General features: G+C 52.2%; 1 protein-coding gene across 1 annotated transcript; it reads left to right on the top strand.

Moving 5' to 3' along the window:
* The first annotated feature begins 123 nt into the window (after window positions 1-123).
* On the top strand, window positions 124-27,420 carry CLSTN3 (calsyntenin 3). Its single transcript, XM_082742570.1, has 18 exons — window positions 124-741; window positions 3,141-3,263; window positions 3,707-3,902; window positions 5,535-5,743; window positions 6,019-6,168; window positions 6,398-6,583; window positions 7,013-7,294; window positions 8,097-8,209; window positions 10,936-11,098; window positions 11,700-11,756; window positions 12,451-12,608; window positions 12,746-12,894; window positions 17,568-17,794; window positions 18,096-18,266; window positions 19,097-19,242; window positions 19,476-19,611; window positions 26,045-26,247; window positions 26,476-27,420. Exons 1-18 carry the CDS (start codon window positions 678-680, stop codon window positions 26,614-26,616), a joined length of 2,874 nt encoding a protein of 957 aa, XP_082598696.1. The 5' UTR covers window positions 124-677; the 3' UTR covers window positions 26,617-27,420.
* The last annotated feature ends 390 nt before the right edge of the window (window positions 27,421-27,810 follow it).

Here is a 27,810-nt window from a genome sequence, read left to right as displayed (position 1 = left end):
GAGCTGTAAAAGAGGTTAACGCAGAGTTGGTTGTGGTGGTGATGGTGGTGGTGGGGAGGTGACGTGATACTGCCCCTCCTCGCCTCCGTCAGGTCTCCGTTGACGTCTCCATTTCCCACCGCCGGGGCTTATAGAGCTTCTCTATTTTCCTGATGCCCCCTTTATTTCCCACCCCCTCTACGGTTTTCCAGCTTCCGCCCCTGCCCCCGCAGTTTCCTTGCTCCCCCAAACTGCAGTCTAGGGAAAAAGCCCTACCACAGTCTCCCGCCCCTGCTCCCCAGTCCCATTGGTTGCCTCCCCCCCTGCAGCACCTGGCCCCCCCCAGCCACCCGATTGGCCAGCGGCCCCATCAGTCCTCGCCTGGCCGTGCTGACGTCATCCTGCAGTAGCGGGGATGGGGTGGGAATGAGGGAGAGAGTGAGGACGCCCGGCTCGAGAGCGAACGGGAAGCCTCTGCAAGTCCCCCATCTCAGCCACACAGGTTGGGGTCTGTCTAGGTCTGCTCTATGGACTAGTGTGGGCGGCAGGCTCTTTTCTGTCCCTGCCTTGCGGCCCGCTGTCTTCCCTCCCCTCCTTGGAGAGCCTCTGCATCCCTCCCCCAAGGTGGAATCAGCCGGCTGCAGGCTCCTGGGGGCGAGCGATCGCCTGGCCCTGCCCTGCCCTGCCCACACCACACCATGACCCTCTTGCTGTTGCCCCTCTTGCTGGCCTCCCTGCTCCCCTCCAGCTCCTGTAACAAAGGTGAGTGAGGTGGGGGAAGGGGGCACTGAAAGAGGGTTATCCGGCAGAATCATGTGGGGGTAGGGGTGAGCAGGGGCTGTAGAGCTCTCTGGCAAATGACAGGTGTGGGTTCTTCGGAACATTCCCCTTCCCATCCGTTTTCTGAGAGCTGCCCCTTCTCTCCCTCACATCCGCTTCTCCACATCCTCCTCTCTGGGCTGTTTCTCCCCATGTGCTTCTCTGGCTCCCATTTGGTCATTTCCATCCTGGGGTCTCCGTCTCCCCCTCCTCCAATTTCTGCCTGCGGGAGATATCTCAGGTCAGAAGGACTTGCCCCGAAGGGTGAGACACATCTCTGGATGGTTCTCCGTGTTCACTGGGGTGTGCCCGCACTCAGGGTGTGTGACAGAGCCATCTGGTTCATCTCCATCCCATCCTGGGGAGAAACAGTTCCTTGCAGCTCAGCGATTTGGAGCATGTATGTTTTGGCGTGTTGCTCCGGATCCGTACCCTGCATACAGCTGGGCTGAGGGTTACCAGAGCTGCCCTCTCTGGCAGACAGCAGAGAAATTCAGCTGGGTGAGGCCATCAGAGGGACGAAGGCAGAGGAGGGCAGGGAGAGAGGGGTTGGGGGAAGAGGGCTCAGGTAGGTGGAGAAAGGCAGGTAAGGGCAGAAGTGGGTGTGGGGGGGCGCTTAATGAGTGGTGAGAGGGAAAGCTGAGAAGGAAGAGGGAGATGGGGCGTGGGAGGCGGTGAGACGGAGGGTAAAGAGAGTAAAGGTGGAGGCAAAAAAGGGAAGACTGAAAGGGGAGGCAAGAAGAACAGGTGAGAGAGGGGGAGGGGAAAGCCAAAGAAGGAAGGGCAGGGAGCCAGAAGTGAGTGAAGGAAATGAACACCAGGAGAGTCTGTGGCCCAGACAAGAGGAGCAGGGAGACCTGGGGGCGAGACCTGGGGAAGGGTGCCCAGCATGGCCTTGCTGCTCTGCAGGCCTTTCATCTTGAGGTTCCTCGCCTCAGTCTCTGACCTCAGCCCAGCTTCTTAGCCTCCTGCCACTTCCTGTGCTTGCTTTCTGAGCACCATCTTGTGGCTTTCTCCTCTGCCATTAGACAAGGGGGTTTTGGTGGTCATCTGTAAGAAAGGGGCAGGCATTCCGGTACCAGAAGGCTTTTCTGTGGTGTGGTTGGAGGAAAGAGTGGAAATCAGCCTTTTTTATTCACCGCCACATACTGGGCATGTTTCCTTTTTGTGACTCAGTTTCCCTCTGATGATATGTCTTCCTCCACCCATGTTCCACGGATAGACCGTCATGAATGTGCTTTGGGAGCCTGGTGGTTGGCATGGTGGGATTAGATAGAGCAAGCAGTGGCAGTTGGGTTGGCGGGGGTTAGGGGGGAAGGGAACACACTGTGCCTTCCCTGTAGCCCCTCACCAGGCTAGTGGGAGTTGGGTCCTGGGGAGGAGGAGACACGATTGAGCAAGCTGAGAGTGGCAGAAGATGGGGAAATCTAGAGGCTGAGTGGGTCCCACATCCCTCCTGGTTGGCTGGTGGTTGAAGGGAAGAGGGGTGGGGTAGGCAAGAAGTAAAATGAAGCCATGAGTCTGTATAGGAAGTGGGGTTCAGGGAGTGTGGGGTTGGGGGGGGACACAGAGTTGTGCTGGCTATGAGTGTGCTCCCTTGTGTGTAGGGATGAAAAGCGGGGAGGGGATCTGTCCTGTTTCTAGGCCAGCTCAATAATCCCTTAGGATGTCGGCTGTGCTGGGTCCAGTCATTTGGCATCGATTCCCCTGCTCCATCCCTGCCCCTCTCTGTCCCCCTCCTTCTGTCCTATATTTTTCCTTTTCTTAGGTTGAATGGACTTAGGTTGGGGCTTGGCTGGGAGAAGTGCAGAGTGGAGGGATCAGGACTGAAATGGGATGATGGTGGCCACGGAGAGCGTAAACACTCATGATCTCAGGAAACATCTAGATCTTTTTCTAATCACAACTCTGCCCTTAATCTCTGCCTTCCTGTTCCAGGGGCATTCTGATGGCTCACCACCTCTCCCTGAATCTCCAGTCTCCACTCTGTAGCACTTGAAATCCCTAAAGAAAATTCTCCACCCTCTGACCACGTTTCCCAGGGGAGATAGTGGTCCCCCACCTCCCCCAGGGCAGGCCGTTGCCACGGAAACTACCTATCCTGCCACAGACACATACCTGTCTCTCACAGACACTCTGACTCCTTTAATGCTGATTTCTTGTCCTCAGCCCTTCCTTCTGCAGGTGCTTCTGCAGCGGGTGGAAAGGGTGATAATGCTGGAGTGTGTCTGAGTTGTGTGGGGGTGGAGAGCTCAGCTCACAGGTGTAAGTGTGTCTGGCTTGCGTGGGAGTGGAGGGTCAGCTCACAGGTGCTTTCTGTCCTCATCCTGGGTGGGAGTCAGCCAACAAGCACAAGCCATGGATCGAGGCAGAATACCAAGGCATCGTCATGGAGAATGACAACACGGTCCTGCTGAACCCACCACTCTTTGCCTTGGACAAGGATGCCCCCTTGCGCTATGCAGGTGATTGGGGTTGGGGGATGGCAAGGCGGGTAGGGCAGAGAAAAATGGTTGGGAAGGCAGAGGGCAAGGTAGGAGAGGGAAGGAAGTCCCTGGAGGGAGAGCAGTGGAAGCGGGGAAGAGGCCTTGGCCAAGTGGTAGCAGTAGGCTTAAGGATGGTGGCTGAGTAAAGGGAGCCAGAGAGAAGGAGGTGGGAAGGCAGGGGTTAAGCACACTAAGATTTTGTCAGATATCAGACCCAGTAGCTCTGAGAGGTTGCAGCTCAGGGGAAGCTGGTGTTGGAGCTGTATGTCTGATGATTAACACTTTCACATGTACAAGAGAAGGGCTGGGGTTTGGAGGGAGAGGTGAAGCCAAACCCAGTGCAGGGAGGTTGAGGCTGGGAAGAAGATTCTGGAAGTGGCGAAGGAGAAAGAGCCTCATCTTCCCTCCCCACCCTGGGCCAGGTGAGATCTGTGGCTTCCGGCTCCATGGGTCCGGGGTGCCCTTTGAGGCCGTGATTCTGGACAAAGCAACTGGAGAAGGGCTGATCCGGGCCAAGGAGCCAGTGGACTGTGAGGCCCAGAAGGAGCACACCTTCACCATCCAGGCCTATGACTGCGGCGAGGGCCCAGACGGGGCCAACACCAAGAAGTCCCACAAGTGAGGAAGCCCTGTCTCCTGCTCCCTGCTGCTGGGCCCCCCTCTCTTCTCCCAAGCCCCTCACTGTCCTCTGCCCATGCTCTCATTGATACCCCTGTCTGTTCATCGGGCCGGGGACAGGAGCCATGTCCTCCAGGAGCCCTCACTCAAGGTGACAGAAACATGTAGTAGACTCATGGGATCTAATTCTGGTTCTGCCTCTTAAGACCTTGGGCGACTTACTTAGCTCTTCTGGATCTGCTTTTACTTTTCTGTAAAATGGGGAACATGATGATTCCTATTTCCCTAGTTGCTGTGAGGGTAAAGGAGATGTTTTATGTAAAAAGCACGTAACAGCGCTGATACATGAGAAAGGCTCAGCACATGGGAAGTATGATGATGAGGAGGGTAAGGAGAAGGACGATAAGCACCTCAGCCCACATCCTGATTCCTTCCACCTGCCCCACCATATACTCACACACATGGGAAACTCATGCATAGTGCTAGGCGAGGGTGGGCAGGAGAGGGCTCCGGCATGAATGAAGCTCGGGCCTGAGAATCCTATGACTGTGCCCGGCTAACTTCTCATCTGAGAATGGGGAAAAGATCAGTAGTCAGGGTTCCTGGGCCGCTAAGAGGCATTGGTGATAAAGGGCTTCTTGGCATTCAGTTTCCCATTTGGAGATAAGGACCCTGCCTCTGAGACCTGGGCACCTAGATCTCGGCAAGGGGCAGGGCTCAGCATGAAAGGCAGACGGCTGCTCGCCCCATAGGGCCCAGGTTGCGGGGAGGCACACTGGACATGCACATTGCATGCAGAGACACAGAAGGCAGCATTCCTCTTGCGCTCATATCAGATGATGTATGGTTTTTATGTAAATACCACTTCCCTTTTCCTGGTTGGTCTTGAAGATTTTATTTTATTTTAATTAATTAATATTTTTAAGGATTTATTTATTTATTTATTTAGAGAGAGAGAGCATGGGCGCACACAGCATGCGGCTGGGAGGGACAGAGGGAGAGGGAGAGAGAAACTCAGGCAGACTCCATGCTGAGTGGGACACCCAGTATGGGGCTCGATCTCAGGACCCTGAGATCAGGACCTGAGCCCAAACCAAGAGTCAGCTACTCAATTGATGGCGCCATCTAGGTGCCGCATAAGGATTTTTATTTTTAAGGAATTTCTACTCCCAATGGGGGCTTGAACTCACAACCCTGAGGCCAAGAGTGGGTACTCCCCTGACTGAGCCAGCCAGGCACCCCATACCCTGGTTGGTCTTAACTTGGCTTTTATTCTGTGTTTTCCTTGATCATCCCATTGGATTTGATTATGTGGAGGAAAAACCAACTGGATATAAAATTCTGTTTTACCCTGTGTCTTGGCATCCAACCTATAGCATTCTGTACAGGAGTCCTCCAAGTCAGCTGCTGGTGTTCCCTGGTGTCCCCTTCCTTACCCCTTACATCAATCACCCTTTCCCTCATGGGGCCTGTAGTCCTGGGGGGTGGGATGGGCATGCCCGTGGCCCTAGGCTCAGGGCACACTGGTTCCTGCCAGCTCTGACTCCCGTCTGCATTCCTACTTGTGCCTCTCTTCGCATTTCGAGGCTGGCTGACTCTTCCCTGTCCCTCCGCCTGCTCTGGTACCCGCAGGGCGACGGTGCATGTGCGGGTCAACGACGTCAATGAGTTTGCCCCCGTGTTTGTGGAGCGGCTGTACCGGGCTGCCGTAACCGAGGGGAAGCTTTATGACCGCATTCTGAGGGTGGAAGCCATTGATGGTGACTGCTCCCCTCAGTACAGCCAGATCTGCTACTATGAGATCCTCACCCCCAACACCCCCTTCCTCATCGACAATGATGGTGAGTCCATCCCCTGCCGCCCCAGCTGCCCTGCCCGGTACACCCCACATCCATCAGCACGCCCTGGCACTGAGCTCTCCACTTGTGCCCCTCAGATCCTCATTCCAGAACCTCTTTCCTAGTGTAGAGTCCTTTCCCCCCCAGACACCCCCTTCCCAGCTTCCTGCTGCCTAATTCACCCGCTGCCCAGTTGACTCGTGAACCCTCACCTTACCTCCCTAGGCTTTCCTCTAGTGTTCCTTACCCTCTTTGTCTTCCCCTCACACCCATCCCAGGAAACATTGAGAACACGGAGAAGCTGCAGTACAGTGGCGAGAGGCTCTACAAGTTCACGGTGACGGCTTATGACTGCGGGAAGAAGCGGGCAGCAGATGATGCCGAGGTGGAGATTCAGGTGAAGCCTACCTGTAAACCAAGCTGGCAAGGTGAGGAGCTCCGCTCTGTGGCTCTCCTTGTGAATCCTCTTCCCCTTGGTCTCCCTTCTTGTCCTTTCGACAGTCAGAGGGCTAGCTTAGGAGCCAGGGGAGAGATATTTAGGGCAGGCTTGCAGCTGTCTATCCAAGAGCGTCAGGGGACACGACAAGGGCAGAATGGATAAGAGGGGCTGCCTTCCTCGCCTCTCTCTCCACTTCCCTCTCCCTTTCCCCTATGCAGGCTGGAACAAAAGGATTGAATATGCACCAGGGGCAGGGAGCTTGGCTTTGTTCCCTGGCATCCGCCTGGAGACCTGTGATGAACCTCTCTGGAATATTCAGGCGACCATAGAGCTACAGACCAGCCACGTGGCCAAGGGCTGTGACCGAGACAACTACTCAGAGCGGGCCCTGCGGAAACTCTGTGGTGGGTGTGCCCTCCCCCTTTCAAGACCTCTCCCCGACCCTCCTCTGCCTCCTTCCTAAGACTCTTGCCTTACTCCTTCCCTTGCCCACCCGCAGGGGTAGCTATCTGCAGAGGTTATAGCATATGGTTAACTCTGTGGCCTCCAAAGCAAATCAATATGTCGTTTGCAAAGACGTGTGATTCTAGCACAAGACCATCACCAGGTCCTTTGTGGAGCAATGGTAGGGAGAGAGGAAGAGGTGCAGAATGAATTGGAGAGCCATTCCTAGAAGAGGGGTCCACCCTCTGGGGTCTTTGAAAGGCCAGAAGAGGCCATGGAACTTGCTGGGAGCTCTCTCTCTCCTTCTGTCCCTGTTGCCCTGGCTGCTTTCTGTCTCCCCATTTGCTACCTTTCAGCTCTGACACTTGTGCCTTCTGGGGCTTCTGCAGGTGCTGCCCCTGGGGAGGTAGATCTGCTGCCCATGCCTGGCCCCAATGCGAACTGGACGGCGGGACTCTCGGTACACTACAGCCAGGACAGCAGTCTTATCTACTGGTTCAATGGCACCCAAGCTGTGCAGGTGCCCCTGGGTGGCACGGCTGGGCTAGGCGCTGGACCCCAGGACAGCCTCAGTGACCATTTTACTCTGTCCTTTTGGATGAAACATGGTGTCACTCCCAACAAGGGCAAGAAGGAAGAGGAAACCATCGTGTGTAACACTGTCCAGAATGGTGAGCCTTCCCCAGGGCACTGGTCTGAGAGTGAGGAAACTGGCTTCTTATCCTGCCTCTGTCACTGCCCAATTTGTGGCTGTGGACAGGTCACTTCCTCTCTCTTCCTCTGCAACTTGGCAGTGCTAGGTTTGACGATCCCTGATATTGGGTGGCTTACTGCCTGCATAACTAGTTGAGACCCTACTGCTCTCCAAGTGCCATAGAACTACTCGCTGCCCTTCTCACCTGCAATCACTGAGTCTCCCTGTCTCCCACCATGTGGTAGGCTGTCCCCTAGTCTACTCCCATTGAGCCTGTCCACTGCAGTGGAAAAGCTTGGATAGTGGTGTACCCCATTCTTTTGCTCCCACCACCATCCTGTCCTCCTCTTAGAAGGGCTAGCCGGCTCCATCTCCACGTTTCCCTCTTCCCTCAGCTGCAGTGGCACAGTCAGTCCCTCTCGGCTCCATCTTGTCCTGACCTTTTATTTCTGCTACTTCTCTAAGCTCACTTCTCTTGACCTGAAAAGGGTTGTCACACACGGAGTTTGCATCAACCAAAGGACCTATAGAAATCTGGGTGGGAGCAGGCTGGCCAGTGTTCCACCTTGGCCAATCAGAATGCTTGAGAAGCCTTAGTGATCCATTGGATTGGACTCTGTGTGTGTGTGTCAGAGGGGGAGAAAGAGAGACTTCAGGGAATACAGGAGGGAGAGCGCCTGAGAGAGTGATGAGAATCCTGTGTCCTCTCCCTCTGGGGCTTTGAAACTGTTCTTGCCTCAGGCCCTGTGTTTGACCCTGTCTCCATCCTCTCCCCTCAGAGGATGGCTTCTCTCACTACTCACTGACCGTCCATGGCTGTAGAATTGCCTTCCTCTATTGGCCTCTGCTTGAGAGTGCCCGCCCAGTCAAGTTCCTCTGGAAGCTGGAGCAGGTGAGGCCAGTGCCAGGTTCCTGGGAGAGTTGGGTGGGTGTATCTTACTTCCAGGGAAGGAGGGTCCTGGGGCAAGGGTTGGCATTTTCTGGGTTGCCCTGTGCTCTCTTCATGCTGCATTTTCAGTTCCTGACCATTCTACCCCCAGGTTCTCTTGTTCTCCTTTTCCAAGGCTTGTCTCCTGCAGAAAGCACTCGGGATTAAAAGGAAATTGGGAACACATTACTACTAACATCATACCCAACCAGACATCTTTTCTCCCTTGTTTTATTTCATCCTTTTCTTACCTAGAACCTTCACAATACATATCCCTGACTCTCAAGCAGTTAGCATGTTGTAAGCCAGAAAGTAAGTAATTCTAGGGTATGCAGATTGGGTTTGAATCTGGCCAGGGCAGCTCACTAGCCATGAAATCTTCCTTGGTATGTCTACATCTCAGTTTCTTGGCCTATGAAATGGGAATAATAGGAATTGTTGTTGCAGGATTGTTGCAGGATTAAAGATGTGATAGACTTTATAAGTCAGAGGAATGTTAATCTTCATTACTATTCTCTGCGATTATGAAGGATAAATAAAAACAGGCAAAAAATGTGTAAAATCCTCTCTTCAGCTGACAGTTGCCATCTGTACTTTATTCATTCTCTAGGCTGACCATGAGAAACAGTGGAACTAATTTGAGTTCCCATCTCCTTTTTTTCTTGTAAGCCTAGTGGAGCACCGAGTAAGCAAATAGCTGAAAGAAGGCAGGAAGTGGGAGAAAGAGAAGAGGAAAGGAAGGGTCTAGAAAATCCACAAATTGGATAATTGAGGGCTGTCTACAAAGGCTTTCGCTTTCTGTGGCACTCTTTGAAAGAGACAGTCTGCCATTTGCTGCTCCTTGATCTTGCCCCCTTGTTGCTAATATTAGTAACATGACTCTGCTTCTCTTTTCTCTTTCCTTATTTATTCAACAAATATTTGTTAAATATCGATTAAGGCTCTATCATTCTGCTTCGTTCTGGGGATACAATGGAGTATGAGATAGAACAAAATCTTTGCCTTCTTTGAGCTTACATTTTAGTTGGAGAGATAGATTTTTGAAAAGTAAGAAGTCATATACAAATGGTAAATTGTAATACATTTTCTGAAAGAAAGGGACTTTCTGAAAGCAGGGGACTGAAGTAGAGAATGGGGGAAAGGCAAAGAGAGGGGAATTTACTTTAGATCAGATGTTCAGGGAGGACCTGATTGAGGTGAAATTTAAGTTTTGCTCTAAAGGATGAGAAATGGGTGAGAAGAAAGTGCTTTAGGCAGGCAGAAGAACTGATGCAAAGGCCCTGAGGCAGGAAAGCACTCAGCATGTTCCACGCATGGCAAGAAGGCCACTGGGGTTAGAATACAGTGAACAAGGGGGAAAGCCTGGACATGAGGTTGGAGAGATGAGCAGTGATCAGATTGTACAGTGGACTTTGACAGCTGGGGTTTGTTTAGATATTGTCCTATGAGAGGCAGAAAGCCTTTTGAAGGGTCTGAAGCAGATTTATGTTTTAAGATGGTACCTTTGGCAACTATGGGAGGAATGTATTGAAGACACATAAAAGTGGAAGGATCCAGATAAGGCTGTGGCCACAGTAAAGGTTGAGGACTTGATTGATGTGTGGCAGTGTAGAGAACTGCACAGAAATTTAGAGCTTTTAGCTCTGTTTGGACCTAGGATCAACAGCGCCGCTGATGGATTGGGTGTGGAAGCAAGGGAAAGAGAAGGATCAAAGCTATCCTGCAGGTCATCCATTTGAGAAACTAGATGGACTGTGGAGTGTTTATGCTGTCTCAGGGAGGAGTGAGGGGACTGGGGAAGGGTGTGGACTTCCATCTTGCACGTGTTAAATCTGAGAGACCTGTGAGACATCAAGTGGAAAGCCCGGCATTCACAGGAGAGCTCTGGGCTGGAGATGTAGATTCTGGAGAGATTGGTATAACTATGGTATCTGAACCCATGGGAAACAGTTACTTCCTAGTAACTCCTAGGAAGAGCATGTAGAAAGAAAAGGGAGAAGAGTCTAGGTTGAATCTTAAGACATTCCAGCACTTAGAGGCTGATAAGGCAGAGAACTCTCTACCCTTGATTCCTTCATCTTGACTGACCTTAGGAGAAACTTCCAAGGGGAGCCTCTTTGTTTTACTGTTGGGTTACAAGCTTCCCTAGACCTTCCAGTGCATGCATGCATACATACATACATTTTTGGGGAAAAATTTATTCACAAAATAGTGTGGTCCTCCTCTTAGGAATGTTTATAACGTTAGAGATTTGCCTAAAGAATGGAATTTTATTTTATTTATTTTTTTTTTAAAGATTTTATTTATTTATTTGACAGGCAGAGAGAGAGGAGAGGCAGGCAGAGAGAGAGGAGGAAGCAGGCTCCCTGCTGAGCAGAGAGCCCGATGTGGGACTCGATCCCAGGACCCTGAGATCATGACCTGAGCCGAAGGCAGCGGCTTAATCCACTGAGCCACCCAGGCGCCCCAAGAATGGAATTTTAGATACTTACTTGGTTGGTGCTGATAGATTTTGGGTAGGGATGTTATTTCTGGAACTGGCTAGGCAGCAATTCACTAGTAAGCCTTGCTGATAGAGCGGGGAATGTGAGGGACTCTACCCTATCTCCCAGGAGAAGGGGCAGTACGTTGTATTGGTTCCCTGAAGATAATAACTGAGGGTTCTTGCCCTTATGCTGCCCTCCCCCTAGGTCTGTGATGATGAGTGGCACCACTATGCTTTGAATCTGGAGTTCCCCACAGTCACACTTTATGCCGATGGCATCTCATTTGACCCTGCCCTCATCCATGACAATGGTCTCATCCACCCACCCCGAAGAGAACCCGCTCTCATGATTGGGGCCTGCTGGACTGGTAAGTCCCCTCGACCTTCTCAGTGAAGACACTGACGGTTGGAGCCTCTAATGGCTTAGAATTATTGGTGAAGGAACAAGGGCAGCTTGACTTGCAGTTGGGCAGGATGATTCAGAGAGATCTCCAGGGGAGGAGGCCACGAACTCCCTGAATCCCCTCTCCCCAATCTGTAACCTATTCAACTAGTCATCACCTCAGGCAGCACTGGAATCTCTGTTTGTGTAACTTTGGGCAGTGCCCATGTTGTTTCATCAAAGGGATGACTTCTGCGGTACATTCCCTTGCTGGAGGTCAGTAATAATTAAGAGAGTCACCAGTTTTCCTTAAAATATTTCTTTCATTCTTTTTTTTTTTTTTCCTTATAGGAGCATGTGCGTGTGTGTGTGTGTGTGTGTGTGTGTGTCTTACCAGAGACCTCGTGTTTTCTCAGCAACATACTTAGGGGTTGGTCTCTAGTGGAGGTGGGAGAGATTAGATGTAACATCGGTGGACAGGTTGCCAGTCCTATGCAGACGGGGACAGAGCAGGGAAGACCTCTTCTTCCTCACTGCCAATCTGTCTCCACAACCCTAAACTCATTGCCACTTTGTTTCTCCTCCAGAGGAAAAGAACAAAGAGAAGGAAAAGGGAGGAGACAACAGTACAGACACCACACAAGGTACTCTGTGATTAAGAACTGGAGACCAGAGAGTTCTCACTTTAACTTTCTGTGCTGTGCTTCTAATTCCATCCCAACCCTAAATCCCAGTCAGCCTCATAGTTACTACTGCCCAGGCCTCCAGGGGGCAGGGCCTGCACCAACTACTGCAAGGCAGGGCTCCCTTGGTGAGGTAAGGCCAGATGGAGCTTGGTGGCATCCTGGGTGTCCCTTCCTGCCCACAGAAGGAAGTGGAGGAGTTCTCTTGCTGGCTTTCCACATAGTGTATCAGACTGTGGGAGGCAGGAGGAGGTCCCAGGCAGGGAGATCTGGGCAACTGTGAAGCTCCACACGTCCCCCGGGGTCCTCTTGCATGCTCTATGACCATACCCTCTCACCTTCTCTGCCTTTTCCTCCACTGGCTCCTCTTTCCTCCTTTTGGTTCCACTCTTGTCCTTCCCTTTCTGCCTCTCCTGGGAGCTTTCCTCATGTCTGTGGCTTCTGTTTTTCACCCTTCTCCTTCTCCTCTCCTCTCGGTCTTCCTTTCTCCGGTTTCCCAGCCTCACTTCCTGGTCTCTAATTTTCATTTCCATATTTCTTCTTCTCATGCTCTTCCTCCAGCCTTCTGCCCTTCCTCTCTGCCCCCTTTCCTGCTCCAGCCACCTCTCCCCTCACCCACTCTCACCTCCCGTCCGCCCCTGTGTTCCTGCCCTAGGAGACCCCTTGCCGATCCACCACTACTTCCACGGCTACCTGGCTGGTTTCAGCGTGCGCTCAGGCCGCCTGGAGAGCCGCGAGGTCATCGAGTGCCTCTATGCATGCCGGGAGGGGCTGGACTATAGGGATTTCGAGAGCCTGGGCAAAGGCATGAAGGTATAGCCCCTTCCTCTAGCCCTGCCCTTCCAGGCATGCCCCCAGCCCCTGAGCCCTGCCCACCTCTACTCCTCTGTGCCCTTACTCTCCCATGGCCCGCCCGGTCCTGATCTCAGCTGTCTGTGTCTGGGGCCCAGGTCCACGTGAACCCCTCGCAGTCCCTGCTCACCCTGGAGGGGGATGATGTGGAGACCTTCAACCATGCCCTGCAGCACGTGGCTTACATGAACACTCTGCGCTTTGCCACGCCCGGCGTCAGGCCCCTGCGCCTCACCACTGCTGTCAAGTGAGTGTTGGGTGGGGAGGGCAAATCTCAGAGCAGAGTCAGACAGTGTCCGAACTCCGTGGCCTTCGAGGTCCCCCAGGGCTAGACACCCCTCCCTCACTGTATGGATGGGGAGAATGGGGCCCCCAGGTTCAACGTACCTACCTGCTCAGTTGACATAGCAATATTTGTGGAAGAGCCTGGACTACACTCAGAGTTAAACAACGGATTCATTACTCCTTCCGCCAAGCACCCTTCCAGGACTTTGGGGTTTTAATTTTCCCTATGCCTCTGTGCTGATATATAAAGTGGGACAGACAGGGTTCTGGATTGGGAGCTGGGAGATCTGACATTAATTCTGACTCAATACTAATCGCCTGGATGAACCTTGAGCAAATAGCTAGGGCTGTTTCACCTATTTTAGTCTTGATTCATCAAGTTCTTGCAAGGTCAAATAAGATGATCTAAATCTGGGTGTTGGCAACCTATGGCCCTGGGGCCAAATCTGGCCTATGGCCTGATTTTGTAAATAAAGTTTTATTAGAATACAGCCATCCTCATTCATTTGCATATTATTTCACACTAACTTGGCAGAGCTGAGTAATTGGGACAAAGTCCGTACAGCCCAAAATGCCAAAAAATATTTACTGTCTGGCCCTTCACAGAAAGTTTGCCGACCTTTGAAATCTAAGTAAATAATTTTAATTCTTTAAAATAAAAATTGTACATTATTTCCAGTTTAAGTATAGTAGGTGTTTAAAATACAGATTGAGAGATAATGAAGGCATAATAGTTATGGACATAGAGTCTATTCACATTGAGCAAATGCTGTAAAGCAGGGATGGCAATAGAATCTAAGTCACAGAATTGTTACCAGAGCTAAACGATACAATCCAGATCAAACACCTGGCAGAGCACCTATTCCACCAATGGGGGTGATTATATGCAAGCATTTTCATCCCCCCACAACCCTGAATGTTTGTGGGGCAGTTTTTTTTTTTTTTTTAAGATATTATTTATTCAACAGAGATCACAAGTAGGCAAAGAGGCAGGCGGGGCGGGGTGGGGGGCGGGGGGGAAGCAGGCTCCCCGCTGAGCAGAGAATCCTGATGGTGGGCCTGATCCCAGGAGCCTGGGATCATGAGCTGAGCCCAAGGCAGAAACTTTAACCCACTGAGCCACCACACGCCCCTGTGGGGCAGTTTTTAGGACATACTGCCATCTAGTAGGTGGATTACACAGTGCAGGAGTCAGGATTCCTGAACAAGCAGTCCCTTTTCCCCAGCTCTGCCTCAGTTTCTCCATAAGCGATACAAAGATAAACATCTCTGGCTTGTCCCTGTGCTGGGAAGGGTCGGTTGAAGAGAGGAGAGAGGAGAGAGCTCCGAGCCCTGCAGAGTGACTGGGCATGCTTATCAAGTCTCAAAATTAGAACTCTTGGAAGGCAGGGGCAGCAGCTTTTGGGAATTGTGCTGCAGGCCTGTGGTGTGGTCACAGTGTGAAGCTGAAGGCAGCAGGTAGGTGGAGTCACGAGGGCATAGACCAGAGCTGAGTGTTCTCTCCCCACCGCCCCCCACCCCTCCATGCTCCAGCTGGAACTCTAGTTGTTCAAGGGCAGTCATGTGGTTATATAAGGTTTAACTCACCCGAGATCAAGCATTTGGCTCATGCTCTTTGCTAGACTCAGGAGCCCTGTTGGAAGGCAGGGCACTGTCCTCTGGCTCAGGGTGGGGCTCTGCAAGGGGAGGGTCCTGTAGTGGGAGGGGTTGACATCCTCTTGTGTTTGTGGACTCATCTGAATTCCTCCTACCTCTTTTGTGCATGCTGTGCTCCGGGAGAGGCTTATCCAAGGGCTGGGAACCTGACTTTGGTCTTTTAGTAGAGGGAAGGGGCCTTGTTTTCTGTAGGAGGTCGAGAAAGAGAGCTCACATTTTTGCATTTATGAGGCTACCATGGGGTTAGTGCTAGCCTAATACTTCTTTGAGGTCATTGGAGAAAATAGAGGGATGTGTGTGTGTGTGTTCATGCTCCTGTGAAAGAGGGAGAGGCGGGGGCCTAACACTACCTCCCTTTCTCTGATACATAGCCTCCCCCTAGTCCGTGTGGCTTCCCTGGGTTCTACAGTTCAGTTCTTAGATCTCTGTCCATTTAGAGCTGGATATTTGCAACTGTTTGTACAATGCAGATTCTCCCTAAGGTTTTTTCTCCTCTCTTTCTTGGAAAACCCATCTAGTTTGTGACATTAACCCCTGAATAAATGGCTACCACATCTTTTCGTCTAACTTTGTCCTTTTCCCTTAGCCCTTGACTCTCTGCCTATATCATGCTATAACCTCTATCTACAAGTTCTGCCAGCCCCTCCAGCAGATGAGCTTGAAGGTGGAATCATGACCTCTGATACCCAAACTAGGCCCTCTCCCTGAATTCTCTATTTCTGTGATGGTGTCTCCGCCTTTGCAATCACTCAGGCTGCAGACCTCTGAGTCATCTCGGACTTCTCCCTGTCTGTCCTCCACGCCCCATCAGCTGGCCAGGTCACCCTGATGCTGCCTGTGCTGGGTGTCGGGGAATCTTTCTCCTTTTTTCCCATTCCTGCTGTTAAGACCCCAGCCCCGGCTCTGATTGTCTCTCACCTGCCCTCTTGCCCTAATCTCCTCAAGAGTTGACCCATCTCTAGTATTCTAACTTCAGGTCACCCTCCCCCGGAGGCTGGGTTAGTAGTGGTCACACATGAGAATTTTCATCCTTCTATTTCCCTGATATAGAAGATATTTACGGCCTCCTGTCAGCCAGTGCTCAGAAACTGCACTCAAAGCCCTCAACCATCTGACCCCAGCTTTCCTGCCACATGTTCTTCTATTCCCCTTGGTACACTCCTCACCATCCACTCGAGGGTCTACCCTCTTCCTGGTGAAGTCCTACCCTCCCTCCAAGGCAGCTCAGCTGCTACTTCTTTTGACTCTTCCTCTGTTCCCTTGCCAAATGCCCCAGTGCCGTCCTAGCCAGAAATCTCGTCTGCTTCTCTAAACTCAGGGGTTTTTGTTTGTTCCACTTCCATGATGGTGACGACGTTTGCCATTGCTTTGAGGTTGTGTGCCATGGCTGAGCTCTTGACCAGATCTTTAGTGCCTTCAGGTCAGGGCCGGCCCCCTGTTGCCCTTTGGGTCTCCTTTGGATTGCTCACTACGAGGTGGGCATGTCTGTTGGAGTCCGAGCTTTCAGGGTCAGCTGATGTTTTCCAAGAGGCTCTGATCTGGGCCCCTTGGAATGACCATGCAGATTCTTAGGCCCCACTCCTTGTGGCGCAGGAATTCAGCAGGCTGTGGACACTGGTGACATCATGGGCTCTGAGTTCATCTGTCTGCGGGGGTTGCCCTTTTCCCTTCCCCTGTTGGCTCCCGCGGTCGAGCCAGGCACACTCAGTAGCGCTCCCTCACTTCGCACAAGCATATGGACCATTGGTCCTACTTCGAGTTACCAGCTCCCTTGTGAAGGCTGCTTGTTCAAGGGGTGCTTCTTTATAAACAAATTTGGTGAAAACCCAGACCCCAAATAGTGGGCTGTGGTTCAGTGAAAGGAGTGTGACCTTGGAATAAGAAGAGTAGGTTTAAGCCTTGGCTCTGACACGTATTTCTCGTGTGGCCAAGATGTTCGATCTTCTCTGGTTTCTTACCCTGAGTCCACTGTGTTGCAATAAGGTGAATGAAATAATGTGTAGAAATGCTTCAGAAACCAGTGAGTGTGATGAGAATGTGTGGTGTTATTCTTACTGATTGGCAAAGCATGGGGCTAGAGGTGACCCTGGGAACACCTTCCCGAGGAGCTGTCCTGTGGGTTGGTTGGCCTGGCCGAGTACTTTAGGAAGTCTCTCCTGGCACCGAGGTCAGTGAGGCTTCTTCATGGGGCCATGGATGCTGGTCTAAGATTGTCACATTAGCTCACCTACCAGAGTAGGTTTCTCTGATATTGAAGGGAATGGATGGAAGGCACACCAAGGGAGGAGGACGTCCTTGGAGATGCTCCCTTACCATATCCCTCCCCTCCACTTTTGTTACTGAGTATTTCTTTAAAAAATTTTATTATTTTATTTGAGAGAGAGAGCGAGAGCACGCACGATCACGAGTGGGGTGAGGGGCAGAGGGAGAAGCAGACTCCCCGCCAAGCAAGGAGCCCAGCGTGGGGCTCGATCCCAGGACTCTGGGACCATGACTTGAGCTGAAGGCAAATGCTTAAACTACTGAGCCACCCAGGTGCCTCTGTTGAATATTTCTGGACATGTATCTGCCACATATTTTACTGAACACAGGTTTTAATTTAAATCTCCTGAGTAAAGCACTGTGTATGTGTAAACATTTTTGTAGGTTCAGCTTGTAGAATGAAGTTTGATAGATGTTCCGTAATCTTGGGTGAGGGCATTGATGATGGGCTCTTCCCTGCAGGTCGGGGTTGCCTGATCTGTCCCTGACCCTTCCCCACAGTGGCATCCTCCCAGGAAGGCTATCCTCCCTCCCGCTCTGCTATGGAGGGCTAGTGATGCTGTTGCATAGACACTGTCTCTCTCTCTTCCCTCACTCTCCCTGACATGGGGGACTCAGTTGTAGAGATGGAGGCCCAGAAGGATTGAAACAGAATATGGATCACAGGGGATGAGGTGTTGGGGTCACAAGCTGCCTCTCTCCCCTCTTGTCATACAGGTGCTTCAGTGAGGAATCCTGTGTCTCCATCCCCGAAGTGGAGGGTTATGTGGTGGTTCTTCAGCCTGACGCCCCCCAGATCTTGCTAAGTGGCACTGCTCATTTTGCCCGCCCGGCTGTGGACTTTGAGGGACCTGAGGGGATCCCTCTGTTCCCCGATCTTCAAATCACTTGCTCCATTTCTCACCAGGTGGAGGCCAAAAAGGATGAGAGTTGGCAGGGCACAGGTAAGGATGACTCCAGGGAATGATGTCATCCCGAGAAGTAGCCCATGTCTGGAACCAGAGGGAGGGAAAAAATCTGGGGCTAGAAAATGTGAATGACTTCATCCTGCATTTTGCTTGCCGAGAACCATTTACTCGAGGACAGGGAGCCAGGAAGAGACCTGTGGGTGTGAGGAAGAAGGGGTAATGGCATTTTTGAACATGATGCTGACTGCTCTCGGGGGCTGAGCCCGGAAGGGGAGGAAGAATGGCCACGAGGGGGGCCTTTTGGCTGTGACTTATATGCTGACTCTCTCCCATCCAGTGACAGACACACGCATGTCAGATGAGATCGTGCACAACCTGGATGGCTGTGAGATTTCCCTGGTGGGGGATGACCTAGACCCTGAGCGGGAAAGCCTGCTCCTGGACATGGCATCCTTGCAGCAGCGAGGGCTGGAGCTCACCAACACGTCCGCCTACCTCACCATTGCTGGTCAGTGGGGACTGAGAGCTTGTCTTCTTTTTCTGTGGGTGCCTTTCCCCATGATCAAGTCCAGAGGGTCCTTCTTCCAGGCCTAGGGATATGGCCAAGTACTGTCTTGCACCTTTCCAGCTTGGAAGCTCCTCTGGCTTCCAGACTGCCCCTGGAGGTACTGGTATGCTGGGGTTTGGGCTCCCACGTGATTCTCTTTCCCTGCTTCTCTCCACACCTTGGATCCCCTCTTTTCCTGGTTTCCCTCTCCTGTGGTTCAGTCTTCCCTGATGAGCTTCCAATCCTTCAGCTGTTCAGTCCTAGCTACCTTTTTTATGTCTTCCACCTCTCTGATCTCTTGTGCACACCAGAGCTTTAACTCACGTGCTCACATCTTCATGAGTAGTAGCAATGACTTGGTAGCTTCGAAAGGAAGCCTGTTCCTCTCTGCAAGACTCCCCCTAAGGGAGGATGGGAGAAGATGGTCATAACTGGTTCCCTCCTATTTCTATCCCCTTCCAGAGCCTTGCTGAGGACTTCTGTATTTTCTACTCTCTCCGTTTCCCTCCTGCTTGCCTCTTCCCTCTGTCTTGCAGGGAGTCCTTATTGCCGTCTTTTCTGCCCTACCCAGAAGCCTCAGAGCTTTTGGAGAAGAGCAGGGCAGGAAATGGACCCCAGTCACTCTATCCTAGTCAGGCAGAGCCGGGGTGGGGACAGAGCGGGACATCTCTTGGGAGAACTCAAGTCATACCCTTGCGGAGGAGCTAGGATGGACCCATGCTGTGGCTGTGTGTGCTGTCAGCTGGTCTGCGGGAGCGGGTCCTGCCCTGAGCTGCTTCCTCCTCCCGCAGGGGTGGAGAGCATCACAGTGTACGAAGAGATCCTGAGGCAGGCTCATTACCGGCTAAGACACGGAGCTGCCCTCTACTCCAGGAAATTCCGGTTGTCTTGCTCAGAAATGAACGGTCGTTACTCCAGCAACGAATTCATCGTGGAGGTATTGAGAGAGTCTCCTTCCCTCCGCAGCTCCCTGCCCTGCTGTCGAGGAGGAGCCTGGGTGTCATGGACTGAGGCCCAGAGGCAGTGGGATGGGAGTGGGCCTCGAAGCATGAAGGAGCCCCCTGGCAGTGGCGGAGAAGGAGATGTTGTGGGGCAGGCTTAGCAATGGGATCCAGAAAGTGGAGTGGGGCGAGCAGAGAAGCCGGTGCCCACTGAGCTCTCCCTCCCCAGGTCAACGTCCTGCACAGCATGAACCGAGTGGCACACCCCAGCCACATGCTCAGCTCCCAGCAGTTCCTGCACCGTGGTCACCAGCCTCCTCCTGAGATGGCCGGACATAGCTTGGCCAGCTCCCATCGAAACTCCAGTATGTAAGCCCGAGCCTGGCCAGGCAGGGTGGGGTGGTGGTGGGGAATGGGCTGGGCTCAGGCATCTTCTCCACCACTGGGAGGGGAGGAGGCTAGCGGAGCTACGGTTCTGTTCCCTGTGCTGCCTGACTTTACTGACCACTCCATGGTCAACTATCTTTCCACCAGGGAGACCATGAGCCTGCGTCATTCATGGCAGGGTTCGGAGGGGGGTCCTCTCATGCCCAGAACCATGAAGTCGGTGTGCGGTTTAGGTGCCTTTGTTGTTCCTGCTGCCTCCCCCCAGCAATGTCAAAGTAGCCTTGCACCTAGGGACCTTCTGTAGTGAAGCTATCAAGTATTTATGAAGCACCTACTGTGTACTAGCATGGTCTTAAAGTGCTATCAGGAACATAAAAGAATTATATGCTGGATACAGTTTCTATCCTCAAGGAGAAGGTTGGTGCTATTACATGTATTATTATGTGCTATCTGGAAAGTCATGAGTCTTTCTAAACCAAAGTGTGCGGCTCAGCAAAGCACTAAATCTATATGGACAGCTGCCCTTCCAAACAATCTTGTTTCCTGGCTGTCATCCTTTACCAGTGAGGCAAAGTTTAATTACCAATTTAAGAGTTGCTTAATTGTAGACAAACTGGAAGCTACAAGGATAAAGATGAAAAATCAGCCATAATTCCATTGCAGAGAAGAAGTCATTGTTAATGTTCCAGTTTTTTTCCCTGCCCATTTTTTTTTTCTTTTTACAAAGGTGAGATCAAACTATTTTATAACCTGGTACTTACACCTAATATAAAATGATTTTCTTCCACATTATTAAAAGCTGCAAAATGATTCTGATGATGTTGAAAATGTTTTTGGAATCCCTATTAGAATTGCTTTCAAAGCCAATTTATGTGATGCATTTATTTTATTTATTTATTTTTTAAAGATTTTATTTATTTATTTGACTGAGAGAGAGAGAGATCACAAGTAGGCAGAGAGGTAGATGGAGAGAGAGGAGGAAGCAGGCTCCCCACTGAGCAGAGAGCCCGATGTGGGGCTCGATCCCAGGACCCTGAGATCATGACCTGAGCCAAAGGCAGACTTAACCTACTGAGCCACCCAGGTGCCGCTGCATTTATTTTTATTTCTTCTTAGATACACTTTGCTTTTGACCCATTTCCGTTTTACCCAGTTTCATCAGACACTTTTGTCAGAGTTGCTCTGGATGTCATTTGAAGTTTTTAAGCATAAAACCTACTCTCAGAGGGTCCAGATTTGTCACTTCTGAAGAAAGTCAAAAGGTGTATCATGGACTCTGAAGGCAATTCCCTAAGGAATTCTGAAAATATTTCCTTGGAAGAAGTCCATGACCACCAAACATGACTTTGAAAGTTACAGAGCTCATAGCAATACATTTAGTAAGAATAGTGAACACATTGATGTGTACTAGGTGCCATGATCATGGACTTTTACACACATTAACTTTAGTCCTCACAAACAACAAATGAAATAAGTACTAGAGATATGCGCTTTAAAAAAGGCAAGGGAGGGGCACCTGGGTGGCTCAATGGGTTAAGCCTCTGCTTTTGGCTTAGGTCATGATCTCTGGGTCCTGGGATCAAGCCCTGCATCTGGCTCTCTGCACAGCAGGGAGCCTGCTTCCCCCTCTTTCTCTGCTTGTCTTTCTGCTTGTGATCTTCTTCTCTATCAAATAAATAAATGATAATAATAATAATAAAGAGGCAATGGAATGGAAGCCCAGAGAGGTTAAGCACTTTATCCAAGATCACACAACTAGAGAGTGGTAAGAGCCAGGATTCAGATCCAGGCAGGAGGAATCCTGAGCCTGTGTAGCAACCATTGACTTCCATATTTTTTCCGGTTATGTTTGATGCTTTCTTGCTTTTTCCTTTTCCTTTCCTTTTCTTTATTTTTTCTCTTCTCTTTACTTTTCCCTTTCCTTCTTCCTCCTTTTTTCCTTCCTTCCTTCCTTCCCTTCTTCCCTTCTTTTCTCATTACTTTATAGTTTAATCTAATTTGGAGGAGCTCCAAGGACTTCCTAGGGCTTTTTTTGACTGAGGCTAACTCCCTTGTACCCCCAGGGATTCTGTCTTGTTTCTCCCTTAAGTGATGGCCACCATGAGAGTCTCTTGTGTTTTCTTTCCCTGGGACTGGCTCCCTTCTTCCTTTCTCTTTCTGAAAACAACTGCAGGGGCCTCTCTAAGTGTTCTTACTCACTATAACAAAACAATCGGAGGTAGGGGTGGAGGGAGAAGGGAAACGGGGTTGAAGAGGAAGCTTGATGCATAACCAAGTTGCAAAGGTTCCTAGAAACTTCACACAATCTTTAGAGACCTGTGAGCAAGCTAAACCCATTTTGGTTAAAAAAAAACCCTTGGGGCCAGCTTCTCCACCCCTCTCCCCCCTTATGATCCCCTAGCTCTTTCTCCAGTTCTTTTCCTTGGGAATTTTCCCACTCAGCCTCGTCTGGGTTGGGTCCTGCTACTCAGTTTAGGCTCAGAGTAGATAAGGACTGGCATGGCTGCTGACTGGCTGAGATTCTCAATCCTCGTTTTCTGCGAGGAGGGAATCCTTTCGTAACCACCGCAGAACTTTGTGCCCTGAGCGACCAGCTGCCCCACACCGGCTGGCCCGGCAGGCCGTGTTTCTCACCCCTCATCCCCTGAAGCTGCCTGGGGGTGCTCCAGGGTGTGAGTGAAACCCAGCTTCCCTCTCCGCTCTTCGGAGCCGATGTCTAGGCCAACCACACTTCCTTCTGAGATTTCAATTGAGAGAGGCAGCTTGCTTTTGCTTTTCTCCTTATTTTGGCCTGAGTAGGATGCCCAGTTTATAGCTCACCTAAAGCATTGGTGACAGACATCTGAGTGTACCCGTTCCATACACCTTCTCTGACTCTTCACGGTGTTCCTTCCCCTCACCTCCTGACTGTCCCTGAACCCTTCCAGCTGCAAGTGTGGGGTTATGGAGTCATGGCTTTGCCATTTCCAGTTGCACTAGCCAGGGAGAAACCAAAGGAGACATAGTAGTGCCTTCCAGTGGCATGGGGGTTCATTTCTCTGAAGCTCCTAAAATCGGCGTGAATTGGGCCAGTCTGGGAAGGTTTTGGGGGGTAGGTAGAGTTTAAGTTTGGACCCCTGAAGGGTAGAAGGGATTTTGGCTGGGCAGGAGAGAGAATGAGAATTTGAGAACTGGGGGCAGGCAGCAGGCTTGGGGTGTTCATGGTTAGGGAGAATAAGGTTGTCTCCGAAGGGTGAGGCCAGATGATGAAGACAATATTTATCTATTTTTCCCGCATTTTGATACACATCAGATCGGCTGGGAAGCTGTAAAAGTGCTTGGTGCCTAGGTTACTTTACGCCCCATACTAGTTAAATCAGAATGGAGGTGGGAGCGAGGCATCAGTGGGTTTTAAAAATCCCCAGGGGATTCCAATGTGCAGCAAGTTTGGGAACTGTTTCCCTGCTTTGTTTCCTATAAGTATCTGAAGCTTTGCAGGAAGACATGCAACGAAGTAGGGTAAGTGTAGGGACACTTGGGTGGCTCAGTCAGTTAAGTGTCCGACTCTTGATCTCAGTTCAGGTCTTGATCTCAGGGTTGTGAGTTCAAACCCCACATTGGGCTCCACGCTGGACATGGGGCCTACATTAAAAAAAAAAAAAAAAAAAAAAAAAAAAAAAGGAAATAAGGGAAGCATACAAAATGAACTAGGGAGTGAACTAAGGACAGTTCTGAAAGAAGAATAAGGTGCCGGGGGGAGTGCAGTTCATTCACAAAATAAATACCCTGAGATGTATGTGGTTGCTAGAGTGGGCCAGGATTTGGTCTCTGAGCTTAAGCAAAAGGAAGCTTGAGCAGTTATGAAAGTCATATGATATAAGCTGACCAGTATCTCAAGGGAAGTTCTGGGACTGAGAGCAGAGAGAAGTTTCTACCAAGGATCTTCAGAAAGAGGGTACCAAGCGGGGCTGTGGACAGGGCTTTCAACAGTGTCCTAACAACCAACTGAAACCAGAAATTTCGCAAGGGCTGTTTGATAAAATAGCTCTTCCTGCTGGCTGTGTGGGTCATTCAAGGCCAGAATTAACTGCTTGGATCTAACGCAGCAAGGAAGGTTGATTGCACTTTTTATAAACTCTTGATTTTTGTCTGTCGCTAATTTAAAAATCCTGCCATCTTGCTGGCTTCCAGGCTCATTTAAAATTAATTAGCTCTACTTGTTTGCCCGCAGACACAGGGTCTGCATTTTGTCTTTCACGGGGCAATTTCTTATTCCTGGCAATCAACTTGTCGTTTTCTTCACCAGGCTTTGGGCTCAGAAGAACAAATGTATTTGATTAAGGCACAAACCAGAAACTTTGGCTTGTCATCATTGGGCGCCTAGAGCAACTTTGCCTGCGATGGCCTTCTCTCTGAGTTGGTGGAGCATTCTCTGCTCCTTCTGGAGCCTGGGCTTAGCCACAGGGGCCATCTCTTGGCAGGATTACTGCTCCTGGATCTTGCCCATTGATGTGGAGACCTGGCCTCCCAAGTCTCCCGTTTCCTGTAGATGGCCAGAAAAAGCACCCCTGTCCCCTTCTTCCCTCTTACCCCATCCCTAGGCAGTAGAGAAACACTGAGCTGGCCATCTCTGCCCTACAGCCAGTACCCAGGGAGCCTGCCTGCCCTGTTTAGCAGGATCGGCTCTCATTGGCAAGTGGCCCCAAGTGAATTATGGGTCGGGTCAGAATGGGGACCAGCTTGGCAGAGGGCCATCAGGGTGGCCTCCCGGAGGTGTGAGCCTGGTGTGCCTGCTCAGGCAGGACATTCTCCACACTCCTGGCTGGCCCTGGAGCTCGTGGCAGTCTGCAAGTGCTGGTGGCTGGGAAGGAGGGGTTTTGCAACAGCCGGTGTGCGTGGCTCCTCTACCCTGTGCTTTGCGTTCTGCTTTGTCTCTCAACATGTGAGTCTTAAAGGCTGTGGGTAAATTTGGGACCGGGAGATCTATCTGCTGGCTGCGTGTGTGTATGGGACGCTTACGTGTAATCATCCCGTAGCCACGGGACAGTCCAGATTCTGGGCCTCACGGAGCCCTCTGCGGTGGGCTGGGCTTCTGGGCACACGGACGGTGAGCAGGGGGTGTGCGCCATGTGGGGTGCAGTGACTCAGCAGCCCATGCGGGCCCTTCGCCTGGGGACACGTGTGGGGGCTCGCCACCTTCACAGGCTGACTGAGGGGCTGTGGGCTCTCCTGCCGGGCCTCGTCCTGCCGCTCCGGGTGCTGCTCGTGTGTGTGCGGGAAGGGGTCAGGGCCATGCTCTCGGCTGCTAGCTCTGTAGCGCTCACAGCCCGTGTCTGTACTGTTTACACCTGCCTTCAGGGGGTGGCCTGGATTGCCCGGCTGGTGGGGGGCTCGGTGGCGCTGCACCTATGGCTTTGCTCTGTCCTGCTGGAGACCCTCAGATGCATCCCTTTGCTCCCACTGTGCGCGCAGGCTGCCAGGTGGCTGGTGCGCACGGGGGTGTACACCGGCAGAGTCCTGGCTCAGGTGCGGGGTGTGGCGGCTCTGGTCCAGCTGTGTGCCCATGCGCTCTTCCTGGGTGCGTGCTTGTGCCTCCACATCTGCTTTGCCGCCATCAGCTCTAAGGTCCGCGTGCGGGTGCACGCGCCTGTCCCCATCTCACTGCCCTTCAGGGTTCGTGCTCCCCTGAGCCTAGGCATCAAAGGGAGGCTGCCTGGCCAGAGGCGCGACAGGGAGGTGGGTATCCCTCAGGGGGAGATTTGGGAAGAGCAGGAGCCCCAGATGCCCAGAAGCCCTCAGCCCACAGGAAGAAGAGAGGTGTCACAGAGCAGGAGTGAGCTCAGTCCAGGTGGGTAAGTGAAGGGGCTGCTCTTTGCCCCTGGGACCTGTCCCTCAGCCTGGGGTGCTGCTTCTCCTCTTATGATGCAGGAGGACTTTCTCTCCTCTTGCACCACTGGGCATGTGTGGCTGCCTCTCTCCTTCCCCCACTGGGCACCAGGTACCTCTTCTCTAAGCTGAGTGTCTGAGTGGCCCCTGGGGAAGGCTCAGGCAGAATGACCTGGGTAGGCTCCAATCCCTGCCCTCTGTCTGCTGAGAATAGGGCTGCTCACGAGAGCATTGGGCTGGTAGCTCTCCTCCCTTGGCCTGTGTCCTGCTTTGGACACCTCCCTCCCTCTGTCTCTGTCCCTCTGGCCCCAGCAGCTCTTTGACCCCCTCTCCTCCCTGTCTCCTGCTCTTCTCAGTAGGGCTCTATTTCTCCTCCAGCTTGCACAGGGGATTCCCACCTTCTGGGCCATCAGGTTTCCTGTCTTCTCTTACTCTAGGACTCCCTCTTCCCCCGGGTGCCCCCCCCACCACCATTGCCCACTCCCTGCTGCACCAAGTCCCTGCGGTGTGCCCGGCCTGTGCCCTCACCGCATGCTTTCCCTGCAGTGGTCCCTAGCGCGGCAACTCTCATCATCGTGGTGTGTGTGGGCTTCCTGGTGCTCATGGTCGTCTTGGGCCTCGTGCGCATCCACTCCCTCCACCGCCGTGTCTCCGGGGCGGGCGGGCCTCCAGAGGTCTCCAGCGACCCCAAGGACCCTGACCTCTTCTGGGATGACTCAGCACTCACCATTATTGTGAACCCCATGGAGGTGAGTGGCACTGGGAAGTGGGCAAGTCCACAGTCAGGAGGTGGCTGGAGCATCTGCATGGCCAGGCCCTGGGCAGAAAGCTCCAGGCTGAGCTGCCCTGGGTGAGAAGGAGGAAGGTGTAGAGGGGGTGGGGTAGAGGGCCCGAGAGAGAGTGCGATCCTTGCAGGAGAGGCTCTGGGCTATGTGCAGACCCCTGAGCTCCGTGCTCTCTGCTCCCACCTTGTCCAGTCCTACCAGAATCGGCAGGCCTGTGTGGCGGGGGCTGCCGGTGGCCAGCAGGAGGACGAGGACAGCAGTGACTCAGAGGCGGCGGACTCCCCCAGCAGCAATGAGAGACGCATCATTGAGACCCCTCCACACCGCTACTAAGGCTGCACCCCTCCCCGAACAGAGAATTCTGCCCCGGTGAGACGGAGACACCCCCAGAAAAGAAACAAGGACATTCTGAGAGAAGAGACCAAGAGGGAGAGAGCTCTTCAGAATGAGTCGTCCTTTAATCCCCAAATCCCAGTGGCCCCGCTGGGATCTGCCTCCTCTTGTGCCCCCAGCCCACCTCCCTCCTGTACCTCTGGGCTCCTGTTCCCCGGAAGACTCTGGCTGCCTTCTCTGCCCCCAAGACAGCGACGCCCTAGCTTGCCCAGGTCTCTGTCTCTCCCCTACCAACCATGCTCTGTATGGGGGCCTGGGGACGTCATTAGCAGCCAGGGGTGGGATCGAAGGGAACCCTTCCCTACTCTCCTGTCCATGGAGGCCTTCCTCCCCTGGGGCTCCCTCAGCTGGGCCTTTATGGCTTCTCTTCTGTTCCCTCCCCTGTCTTTCCACGTCACTCTGGGGACCCCTGCTTCTTCATCTCGCCCACTCTCCTTCCTTCTCTGTCCTCTTTCCTCTCTTCCCCTTGCCTGAGGTCCTACAGCCCCTGCCCCTTCCTGTGCGACCCGGCCATGGCCAGGTTGTGGGGATGGCGGAGGGAGAGTGGTGGGGGGGGCCAGGTATTATATATAATGTATATTTTTTCATGTTGCTGTGAGTGCAGCCCCTGTGTTCCGTGTGCAGCTCACAGCCTTGTGTGTGTGTGCGTGGCATCGTCATGTCCTGGGGTGGGGGTAGGGAGATGGGTGTGGTGAGGGAGGGGATACACCCTAGGGTTTTCAAATAAAACAACCAGAAAAAGCCCTTTGAGCTGCCTCCTGCCTCATCCTGTGTGGGTGCTGCGTAGGTGGCAGGCTCTCCAGTCCCAGGGCCCGCTCGGGTTTCTGAGCAGGGCCAAGGTGAGGGGACAGGGTATCAGATCACCCCCCAGGTAAATCTCCAGAATCCAGGACACTGGGATGTGACACGATTGGCCCTACGGCCTTCTTCCTCCAGCAACCCCTAGAAAAGCATAGACAAGTCAGGGAATGCCCCAGAAGCCTGGGCTTCAGGGGAGACACTGTCAGCCCCTCCCCATCGTTTAGAGGTTCTGCCTGTAGCTTGTAGCCCAGGAGCCCAGGGCGAGAGGGCAGGTGACCCTACTATCTGTATAAGAGAACAGGCTCTGGTTCATGTTCCCAGGTAGTGGGGAAC

This window comes from Mustela nivalis, assembly GCF_964662115.1.
Source record: "Mustela nivalis genome assembly, chromosome: 7".
Classification (NCBI taxonomy): domain Eukaryota; kingdom Metazoa; phylum Chordata; class Mammalia; order Carnivora; family Mustelidae; genus Mustela; species Mustela nivalis.
Note: the sequence above shows the minus strand (reverse complement) of the source record. Positions and strands in the feature narration are given on the sequence as shown.

What these genes read in the sequence shown, in the direction of transcription:
- CLSTN3 (XM_082742570.1), top strand. Translation starts at nt 678, where the DNA reads ATGACCCTCTTGCTGTTGCCCCTCTTGCTGGCCTCCCTGCTCCCCTCC. An exon ending in CTGTAAACCAAGCTGGCAAG is followed by an intron (nt 6,169 to 6,397) that starts GTGAGGAGCTCC and finishes TCCCCTATGCAG; the next exon opens with GCTGGAACAAAAGGATTGAA. An exon ending in CAGTACAGACACCACACAAG is followed by an intron (nt 11,757 to 12,450) that starts GTACTCTGTGAT and finishes TTCCTGCCCTAG; the next exon opens with GAGACCCCTTGCCGATCCAC.